The sequence below is a fragment of the Vigna unguiculata genome, chromosome 4 (assembly GCF_037176805.1).
Source record: "Vigna unguiculata cultivar grain cowpea cultivar isolate G323 ecotype 2 chromosome 4, ASM3717680v1, whole genome shotgun sequence".
In the NCBI taxonomy this organism is placed as follows: Eukaryota; Viridiplantae; Streptophyta; class Magnoliopsida; order Fabales; family Fabaceae; genus Vigna; species Vigna unguiculata.
The window spans coordinates 48,476,615-48,488,760 of NC_140795.1; the positions used below are offsets into that span (position 1 = coordinate 48,476,615).

At 29.5% G+C, this 12,146-nt stretch overlaps 1 protein-coding gene across 1 annotated transcript; it reads left to right on the forward strand.

The window, feature by feature from the left end:
* Positions 1–6,225: 6,225 nt before the first annotated feature.
* Positions 6,226–7,193, forward strand: LOC146887359 (uncharacterized). Its single transcript, XM_085672107.1, has 2 exons — positions 6,226–6,786; positions 6,903–7,193. The coding sequence occupies exons 1-2, from the start codon at positions 6,226–6,228 to the stop codon at positions 7,191–7,193; spliced, it is 852 nt and encodes a 283-aa protein (XP_085528233.1).
* Positions 7,194–12,146: the final 4,953 nt, after the last annotated feature.

Below are 12,146 nucleotides of genomic sequence, written 5' to 3' on the forward strand. Positions count from 1 at the left end.
AAGAAATGGAGTATAAGTGAAATTTCATGTTATCATTCCCTAGCTAAAATGAAGTTTCTAAATATAAATAGAGAAGACTTAATCTCTAATTGGTTTAGGAAATCCACATATGAAGAAGTCTACACGTAATTAATATATCCTATCAACGATTAGAAAGTGTGGGAAATTACAACATATCTTGATATGTTACCCCTAGGTAAAAGGATATTACTAAGAAGATCAAAGATGAAAAGAAGATTGGAACATTGGAGTTAAGGAAAGATGAAACATAACTACCAAAAGCGGGGTTACACAAAAGATGTCACATTTGTAGGGAAATTGGACACAAAAGAAGTTTTTGGCCAAGCATATCAGGCACACCTAAACTCAATGACATCATTTGAACAAAATCCTCAATTCGAAGTTGTTGAATATTCCCAACCACCACACCAAGCTACTAAATCATTCCAACCAGTTGTGCCACTGACAAAAATAGTATAGGTTACCCAATCATCCTAACAACCACACCAACCTACATCCCAACCAATTGTGCCACCAACAGAAGCAACACAGGTTACCGAACCATTTGTGCTATCAACACAATTTAGTCAACTATCACAGCCTTGTGTCATAATTCTTCCACCACAAAGCCCATCATGAGGTAGATCGCACATGACTCTCAAACTCGATGTTAGAATGGCACGAATTTGGAAAGCATGACTTGTCAATGACATGTTTTGAAGCTGGAAATGTTGTTTTATTATGTACTTTTTGTAAAAGTTGTGTGAACTTTGAAAGACATATCATAATATTTCTTCTTAAGTGGTGGACCATGCCTTCTTGTCATGTATTTATGAAGTGTTGTTCCACATTATTACTTCTTATTATCAATCAGGTTTTTGGTAATTTAGTAGATCAAAATTGACCAATATTGCTTCTTTCATTTTACCATTTTCATTGTTTTTGTCACGATATAAACTGTTTCAAACTTCACAAATTCTTTAATTCATTTAAAAAGATTACATAAAACAAGACACTAACATTACATAATAAAATTCTACATCGTAAACTTTAAATACTAACTACATTTAATTTAACTTAACTAAGTACAATCAATAACATTGTTACAACACATCATGAATTTGTCATCAACATTGAAAGTACAATTACATTAATGATATAAACAATAGAAACAATCTTTATCAATACCTTAATCCATTTTTATAAAATCTTAACAGATTTCTCCAAATTACATATGATCTTCCTATCACCATCCTTTCTTCACTCTTCATTAAAGTACCATCCCTTCGTTTGCACTTCATAGTGGTTCCTCTTTTTTTGAATCCCATCTTCGCTGCACCATTTGAAGTAATTGCAACCAACATCTTCACTTCAACTTTGTGCAAAAAACAACAAAGAGACCTTCAATATCCAACAATGACTTGTTTTCAAAAACAAAAGTAGAAATAACATAGCTTCCATGTATCTTACCTTGTACTTAGGGTAGTCAAAAAATTGTTTCCCCTATTCTTAGCAGTGTTTGCAGTTCTCAAAACTAATTTATCTCCACAATTGCATCCCTCAACCATTACATTGCAAGATGAATAAGAATGACACAACAACATAACTCACCTACTCCAACAGAACGTGGAAGAAGAACCAAGATGAATAACCAGGATGAAGAACCACTAATTTAGGGCTTCAACGAAAGAGGGGAAATTAATTGACACCTATTGACACATTTGTTGCAATGCATTTGAAAATAAAATGACATGTATCCATTATAGATGTCCACCTGATCATCTCCAAACACTGATTTAGCAAATTTAATGGAAAAGGTTTGATTGTATCTGTTTCTCCAAATTATGGACCAAATTGAGACACAAAAAGGGGACCTATTTGAGACTTTCCTACAAAAAATAGGGACAAATAAAATGATTTAACCTAGTAATACAAATAAGTGCCACAAATCCTCCAATGAAGTCATTATCTTCGTAAAAGATACTTGTAGATGTAGGAATCCATCCATATGAAATTTAACAAATCTTAGATTAAGGTGATTCTAAATAACTTTTATGTAGTATTTTTTATGCTTTAGGTGAAGGTAGAGTGGGGTATGAAAAGTTTAAAATTTGTACTCTCAATAAAATTAAACATAGCAACACATCATGAATTTAATTATGTATTACTTGAGTTGTCTTGCAATGAAAGAATAACAAGTGACGACATCTGTTTTTTTTTCTTCTTCTAATTAGCTAAAAAATAACTTTAAATATAACATAAATGCAAATAGTACTCCATCAAGAAGAAAAGTTAAATATAAGGCTATTAAGGATTGAAAGATCATTCAACAAAATAGGGGAAAAAATCCTTTATTATTGTTGAAATCCACATCCAAGATTTAGGCTCAATAAGTTTTATAATCATGTAACAATTTAACTCATGTTAGAAAGTAATATTCCTATGTAGGCACATAGACCATATTATAGTAAATCAAATCATTTTCCATGAAACTTTGACTCTTTTTCCTTTCAGAAGATGTTAAAGGAAATATGTGATACTTTTCTTATCTAACATGCTTGGAATATCTAATCAATTATATTAAAAAATCCAAATACTATATGAGAACATATATAAGAAGAAGAGGTGTAACTCCCGTTCTAAAGCTATGTTAAAGCTATGTGACAAAAGGAAGACATTGATTTTTATATTGTATGTTGTATATTTCTCTTCATATTTTCAAGTGTTTGTATCTTATTTTTAATAGTTTCAACTAAACAAGACAATGATTTGTATTATGAAGTAGTTTATAATTTTTTTTTGTAATGAATGACCTTCATATTCAAACCATTATATGTATAACATTACCTTATTTTGTTAGAAAACTAATATAAAAAACGATATAAATATAGAAAATTTTGATGAAGATAAATATGCAACTTACATAAGGAAAATCAGCATGACCCTTTTGTCACTTGGTCTTAGAATGAGAGTTACTCTTGTTCTGATGATATATATCGTCATATAATATCAAAATGTCTTATTATAATTGACCAGATATTTTATGTGTGTTACATATGTTACATAAGGAAAGTACCATACACTTCCTTCAACATACCTATCTTCTTAAAGGAATGAGTCAAAGTTGAACAATGTATTATTCACTATAATATGATCTTTGTGTGTGCATAGGAATAATAACACTTTTGGACAACATGAGTTTATTGTCATAGGATTATAAAACTTATTAAGTTTGAATCTTAGATATAGGTTTAAAGAAAAATGGGGGGGGGGGGGGGGATTTTGTTTCTATTTTGTTGAATGGTCTTTCATTCCTTGTTTATGTAGTCTAAGATTTAACTTTTTTTATTCTTTATGTATGTGGTTTAATTACTTATTACATTTATATAATATTTAAAACTTTTTCACGTCCCTAGACCTTTAAGATATTGTAAAAAAATTATTTAAATTTTACTTGATATAAAATTTGTTAAATTTAATAAGGATGAATCATTACCTCTACAAGGGCCTACAAAACATAATGAGGTATTCCAAAATAATTTTTATAAAGTAATCTTGAAAACATAAAATAAGAATTTTCTTAAAAGACGTTGAAACACTACTTTGATAAAAATAAATAAATAATTACCATACAAAAATAATAAAAATGTAATATAACTAAGGTTATATTATGAAAAGTAATAAAAAATTTTGTATAGAATTTACTATTAATTACATTTTTGGAATGGTTAATTTATTTTATTAAAAGAAATATGAAATAATTGTATACATTGTAGATTTCTTAGTACGGGTCACCTTAGTAGTTTGATGGTCAGAATCACTTCTTACCAATCTAAACACTTAGGTTCGAACCCGTAGAGAGAGTTCTAAAATCATAATGAGGTATTCCAAAATACCTTTTATAAAGTAATCTAAAAGCATTTTTTTATAGTTAAGAGTAAGACAAAATCATTTAATGTATTGTAGACGTTTCGTTTCATGTCACCTAAGTCATGCGTGCACACACACAGTTAAGTCTCTAAGGCAAAATCATTTTGTAGACTTCTTAGTATGGGTCACCTAAGTAGTTTGATGGTTTAGATCACTCCTTATCAATTGGACTACTTAGGTTTTAAACCTATGAAACAAAGAAAGTGAGTTAAAAAAAGGTAAACTATTTTAAAATACCTTTTTATAGCAATCTAAAATATTTAATGTTTTTTAAACTCAGTTAAGCTATTCAATGGTTATTATTTGACAATATATTTATATTCAATAAACAATGCACAACACTTATCTTGGTCGTCATTAATGTCTAAAGCTTGCTACAATGGAGAACTAAGATTTCTCCTAGGTGCTTAAGATGGAATCTAGAGGGAGGCATAACAACTACATACTTCTTTTCTCATTTTCCAACTAATTATGAAGAGTATGATATGTAGACAATTTTCCAAAGATGGTGGGACGAGTTTATGAAATTTTCATTGCTAAGAGACATGATAGATGGGAAAACAAATACTTCTTTTCAATAATTAACAAAAGTACCACTATTTAAATATTATATTTTGTAATTTTGAAACATATAATTGTAACTAAATTGATTGTTATACATGGTATATCATATATGTAATTTGAAATACATACTAAGGAATAATACAAAGCTAATTCATGTTAATCGATATATATCATTAAACAAATTTAATATTTTGTGATTTAATTTAATTTTGATATATAATAATACTAAAAATGTTTTATTTTGTGGTATACATAAAGTTTAGAATATATAATAATCACAATTCTTTATATATTTATTCACAAATTTGTTCCCACAAAAATCCACAATTAAATCATTTTAATGACATAGTATTACACATTTTATATCACAATATTGAAAAAAATATAGATAATATTCACAATAATTAGAAGCAACAAAACATGGTTCGGTTACAAAACATGAGTTCATGTCAATGAGCACATAAAAGAAATAGAAATACTAATGTTCAAGAACAGAACAAGTTCAAACTACTACAACAAATTCAAACACAAATTACATTGATATATTTTGTCTTCTCCCCAGCAATGCCAAATTTCATAACATCTCCAGCTTTGTATCCATTCTCATTACAAAATTTCTTCTTGCCAAATGTAAGATAACATTCGGTACTCCTTCTACTTGCCATTTGATTTCACATGATGAACAAATTACGTTACTGTTAACCATATAATATGATTTCCTCCTTGGATCCAGAGTAGCATGAGCAAAAGAAGCTTCCAAATACTAATTCAATGGACAACAAAGAATATCAACCATGAATCAATATAAAATGTCTTATTCAACAGTACATAAGCAACATATAATTATAATTATAATATTATCTTTAAACAAATTAAAGTAATCAATTGTCTAATACAATATGTTAGTCCATATGACACAATACATAAGAATATTTGTAATTAATTTTAAAGTAATTCATTAAAAAATATAATGTGTTGTTATTCCATCTTTCATTATATCTATTAATAAATCGTATTATTATTTGTAAATAATTGTAAAGTAATCTATTAACAAAATATGTAAGAAGTATATAATAAGAAATTATAATATTATTATTGATAAAAATTTCATTATTAGATCCATAACTTTACTTCTTAACAACAAAAAATTCTAAAACTTCAATTTTAATTAGATTGAAGTATAAATAATTATTAAGCCTATTATGCTATATAGTCTATCTTTTATTTAAATGTTACTTACTTATATCTATATATAATGATTAAATTAATTGTATTATAACATTTGTTCTATTTATATCTTTTCGTTATGGATGGATTTAATTTTTGTTTCATAAAACAAAATTAGGCTACCTTGAAGAATGATGTGTGTCAAGCGATAAAATGGTTCCATAGTACTGGTAAAATACCAAAAGGTTGTAATGCCTCCTTTATAGCTCTGGTACCCAAGAAACAAATCCCCTTAGGAGTGGAAGACTATAGGCCAATATCGTTGGTGGGATGTGTGTACAAGATAATATCAAAGATTCTTGCAAACAGATTTAAGAGGGTACTACCTAAGATCACTGACTACTCTCAATCTGCGTTCATTACAGGAAGAGGTCTTATGGATAGTATACTGGTAGCCAATGAAACATTGGAAGAATACAGGACCCAAAAAAGAGACTAGCTATAGTCAAGGTTGATTATGAAAAAGCTTATGATTCGGTAAGCTGGGACTTCTTATACGACATGATGGCTAGACTCAGGTTTTGCCAAAAGTGGATTCGATGGATCAAGGAATGTATGGAATCATCCTCTGTGTCGGTACTGGTGAATGGAACCCCTACCAAAGAGTTTGTCCCAACTAGGGGTCTTAAACAAGGGGACCCTATGGCACCATTCCTATTTCTCATTGTAGTAGAGGGCTTAGCAGGGCTAGTAAGACAAGTTGTCAAGAAAGGTCTGTATTGTGGAGTTCAAGTAGGTACTCAAGGGACTAAAGAGGGGTTATTACAGTTCGCTGATGACACGTTATTCATGTTTTATGCAACTACTCGTAGCGCCTATGTAATAAAAGCCATTTTAAGATATTTTGAATTGGTGTCTGGTCTTAAGGTTAACTTCTGCAAAACTAGAATTGGGGGGCTAGGTCTAGACGCCATTCATTTAAACAACCTCTCTAGCATTCTGAACTGTAAGCATATGAAAATCCCATTTTTGTACCTAGGGTTACTAATTGGGGGGACCCAAGGAAGAAACATTTTTGGCAAACAATTGTCTGCAAAGTCAGAAGTAGGCTATCAAGTTGGAAAGGTAAACTTTTGTCTATGGCTGGTCGGGTTTGCCTTATCAAATCAGTAATATCAGCACTACCGTTGTACTATCTATCCTTCTTTAAAGCACCTAAATGCGTATGTGATGAGTTAAAGAAAATCCAAAGGAACTTTCTATGGGGTTGGAGCTTTGAGAATAGGAAAATAACATGGGTTCGATGGGAAAACATATGCAAACCAAAGGAGGAAGGAGGTTTGGGAATAAGAGAAATTAGGAACTTCAATAGAGCACTTCTAGCTAAATGGAAGTGGAGATTAGGCATGGAAGACAAAGGCCTGTGGAGAGAGGTGCTAGAATCAAAATATGGGTCATGGAGGAACTTTAATGAAATTGTCATCCCGAAGTCTGCTTCAAGGTGGTGGAAAGACATCCATAAGATTTGTTGAAGCGCAACACAAGGAGCATGGTTTGAAAACTGTAAAGATTGGGTAATAGGAGAAGGGGACAAAGTACTGTTTTGGGAAGATCTTTGGGTAGGGGATGCACCACTTAGCTCGAGGTTCCATAGGTTATACCTAATCTCAGAAAGTAAACAAAGTCCCATAGCAAGAGTAGGACATTGGGTCGACAACACATGGGCTTGGGAATTGGTTTGGAGGAGACAAAGAATTGTTTGGGAGCAAGCTATGGAAGCACAACGCTATCAACTAATTAATAGCCGTACATTTAGGAAAGGGAATCTGGATACTTGGAGTTGGAAGGAAACCGCAGAAGGAGCATATACTGTAAGGTCTACATATATGAAGTTGATGGGTAGCTCCGAAGGGTAAAGCGACAAGGTGTTCACAGAGTTATGGAGTATAAGAGTGATTCCGAAGGCACAACTATTTGGGTGGAGGCTACTCTTGGATAAGTTACCGACAAAGGATAAATTATCGGTGAAGGGGGTCCAATTACAACATTCTTTATGTGAGTTATGCTTAGATTGTGAAGAGAGTGCATCACACCTATTTTTCTCTTGTACAATGTCTCAAAAGGTGTGGAAAATGAATGATAGCTGGATAGGGGTGAGTTCAGTGCATCACAACCAAGCTAGGATACACTTTCAACACTTTCATATGAGTAGCTTGAACACTAGGCAAAACATAGTGTGGAAAGGAATGTGGCTGGCTATAGTTGGGGAAATTTAGAGACATAGGAATGAGGTGATCTTTAAGCAAAAGAAAGTTGACACTGAAGAAATTTTTAGTCTTGCTCAAGTTAACGCTTGGGCTTGGTTGAAACATAAAATTTCTTCGGTAAAGTTTTCATATAGTGACTGGTACTTCGCTCCTATTGTGTGTTTAAAATCTCTATGATATGATGCTTTATGTGTTTAAGTTGTCAGGTGAGCATGAAAGGGATTCCCATGTCTAAAGCAATGAGTTCTTCATCAGTGATCATACACACTTCTTTGGTTACTTCGTAACAACCAAGAGAACATTGTCTCGGGAGCACAACGAACCATGCATACTTGGTTTAGTATTCACTTTCTATGTAATCTAGTAGACTGGCCGGGGAAGGTGCGATGTGGGTGACTAATCTTAAGATTCCTACACAGCTTGATGTTGGGAAGGCATATCTCTTGCATTGAAAGTCCAGTTTTAATTGGTCTCCCAGATTATTGTAGTAGCATAGTATGTTATTGGCGCCTACTCAAGCTCTATTTCCTTTCCAAGAATGTTGCTTAGATGTTGTTCGAAGGCCCCTAAGTTATATATTTTATGCCCAATTTCTAGGAGAGTCTTAGCTTTTGTACGTGAAAGTTTTTATCGTTGTTTTGACAAGTTTTAGAGATGTACTGCATTCTCATCTTTTTGTAAATGGGTTAGAGCACCCCTCAAATACTCTATATTAATTTAATTTAATTCTTTGCCGATAAAAAAAAATACATTATAACTATTTTAAATGTAATTTGTTGATAATAGTTTAAAACACTACTCCAAACCAATTATAATCATTTTAAATATATTGCTAATGTAAAATATGTATCGATACATCTTTCTTAATATTAATATACTAAATTCACTATTCTAGCTAATCCATACTTTAAATTAACGAATTTAAAAAATCAAACCACCACGACGCCGTATGTACGAATCTAAGACTAGTTATATTTAAAACTTTTTCATGTTCCTAGACTTTAAAAGATATTGTAAAAAGTTATTTAGATTTTACTTAATATAAGATTTGTTAAATTTAATAAGTATGAATTGCTACCTTTACCAATGCCTACAAAACATAACGAGGTATTCCAAAATAACTTTTATAAAGTAATTTTGAAAACATAAAATAAGAATTTTATTAAAAAACGGTGAAACACTACTTTGATAAAAAAACAAATAATTACCATACAAAAATATTAAAAATGTAATATAATTAAATAGGTTATATTATGAAAATTAATCTTAATTTTGTACAGAATTTATTACTAATTAGATTTTTGAAATGGTTGATTTCTATTATTAAGAGGAATATGAAATAATTGTATACATTATAGACTTTTTAGTACGGGTCACCTTAGTAGTTTGATGGTTAGAATCACTTCTTACCAATTTAAACACTTAGGTTCGAACTCGTACAGTGACTCCTAAAATCATAATGAGGTATTCCAAAATACCTTTTATAAAGTAATCTTGAATTTTTTTTTGTATAATTAAGAGTAAGACAAAATCATTTAATGTATTGTAGACGTTTCATTACATTTCACCTAAGTCACGCAGGTGGTCCACACACACAATTAAATATAAGGCAAAATTGTTTTTGTAGACTTCTTATTAGGGGTCACCTAAGTTGTTTGACGGTTTGGATTACTCCTTATCAATTTAAGTACATAGGTTTGAAACCTGTAAAATAAAAAAAGTGAGTTAAAAAAGGTAAACTATTGTAAAATACCTTTTAATAGTAATCTAAAAAATTTAATGTTTGTTAAACTCATTTAAGCTATTCAATTAGTGATTTGACAATATATGTATATTCAATAAACAAAACACAACACTCATCTCAGTTGTCATTAATGTCTAGAACATGCTAAAATGGTGAACTAAGATTTCTCGCTAGGTGCTCAAGGTGGAATTCAGAGGGAGGCATAACAACAACATATTTCTTTTCTCATTTTCCAATAAATTTTGAAGAGTATGATAGATAGATAAATTTTCAAAGATGGGGACAAGTTTTTGAAGTTTTCATTGCTAGGAGACTTGACAAATAGGGAAACAAATTTACGTTTATAAGGTTCTATGACATTAATAATGCAAGTGACTCCAACAAGAACTAGATTCAATCATAATAGCCTTCTCTATTCCATGGATGGGAAAGAAAGAGTTGATGTTGATAAATTGATTGAAGAAAACAAAGATTGGCAAGAGTCTAACTTCAAAACCCGCAAATAGAAGGGAAAGAGTTAAAAAGATAATGAGGTGTTATAAAATGTATTTCATTTAATAATTTCGAGTATATAAAATTATTTAATATTTTGTTGAAAATTGTGAAGAATAGGATACAAAAGAGGAACATACAACTTGAACATAAGAATTAAAGTGTTCCTTCTTCCACCTGAGAGTTACACTTGTTTATATATATATATATATATATATATATATATATATATATATATATATATATATATATATATATATATATATATATATATATATTCTTTATATAGATGTCTTATTACAATTAGCTAGATATGTTTCATACGAGTTACATAATAAGTAGAATATCATACCTTGACAAATAAATAAATTTAACATCCAAACTATTAAAACATTATTCAATAACATTCTAATAATTTATAAATATCAAATTATCAATCTATACAATTAGTAGTAAATAATTATATAAAAAAACTTATGAAAAAAATGATAAATACTAATAAATGATTGTTGGTAGGTTATAGGTTAATCCACCTTCAAACCAGCTTAACTTTGTTTAACTTGTAAATTAAATGAGTCGGATCCAATATAACTTACATTTTAAAAAATTGATTTTTTTTTTTCTGATCCAATCCAACTTTGTGATAAATTGGATTTCGGGGTTGAAATCTATTTTAATATTCCAATCTGAAAAACTAATTATTGGTTGAAGTAACTAATAAATACAAAACAATAAACATAAGTATATTTTGGTATAACTTAACATCATATTTAATTCATTGAAAAATACACTTTAAAGTATTTATAACTGTTCATTTTTGTTCATAAATTGATTATTTAATTCTACTATTTATATTTAATAAAATAATACTTTGGTATGGCATTATTCCATTATTATCTACATATATTGTGTTAAAATATTGTAGCCATATAAAAACTCCACACTTAAATAAACGTCATATTTTCATTATGTTGAATTTTAGTATTTGAAAAAGGTGAAACACTAATTTGATAAAGAAAAATAAATAAATATGAATTATTAAAAGTTATAGAATTTTAGAAAACATTAATTAAAGGTAGTCTAAAAAACCATAAACTATTAAAAAAATTGTTTATAAGGTCAAAAAGGTGTTTCCAGCACGTAAACAAAAATCAAGAAATTAACTTAATATATAATATAATTAAAAAAAACAATAAGTTATTTATCCTAATTAGAACTTAAAAATGCACTTGTCTCATATTAAATTGGTGATCCTTTTTTAAGTGGCCGACCCCAAACATGAGTGATCTTTATCCTTCACATGTGAGTTTTCCTTTGGATATGGAGAAAAGGGTTTTTTTTTTTTTTTTTTTCACAAAAAACACATGCCAAAGTTATAACCCCACAAGTAACTTGCCCTAATTCTTTCCTTTATAAGATAGTTTCTAGTGACCCTCTTTTTCCCTTTGTCTGAATATATATGTTGGAAGCTAAATCAAAATTAAAGTGTGTCATTACATCAATTGTAAATCTACCATATTCTAATGTTGTCATTTGCCTAACTTGGTGTTCACAAATGACAAGTAAACTACATATCCCTTTTTCTCCAAGATCATGATCCAAGAGAAATAGTGTAGATGTATAAGACAACCACATTATTATGTCATATTGTATAAAATTGCTATTGATAATAGTAGTATTTGTTAGGAATCTTCCATTTTTTATTTTCTTATCTATTAATAGAGGTTAAAATAGGTCACTTATTCCATATAACTATGACTTGAAATATTCAAATTTAGGTGAGAACAAACATTTTCAAAGAAATAAAGTCAAATATATATTTCTATGAAAGACTGTTTAATTTAAAAAGATAGGTTTTAGTTCATTGGAAGAGCCTTTTTAAGTAAATATATAAATACATTAATTTTATATTATTACATTATTAAATTAAACTAAAACATATATTAAAAATTCATCACCTTTCTTAATTATTGAGGATATAT

Coding starts and splice junctions, on each gene's coding strand:
- LOC146887359 (XM_085672107.1), top strand. CDS start 6,226: ATGGCTAGACTCAGGTTTTGCCAAAAGTGGATTCGATGGATCAAGGAA. Junction 6,787..6,902: donor TAGGCTATCAAGTTGGAAAG/GTAAACTTTTGT, acceptor GATGAGTTAAAG/AAAATCCAAAGGAACTTTCT.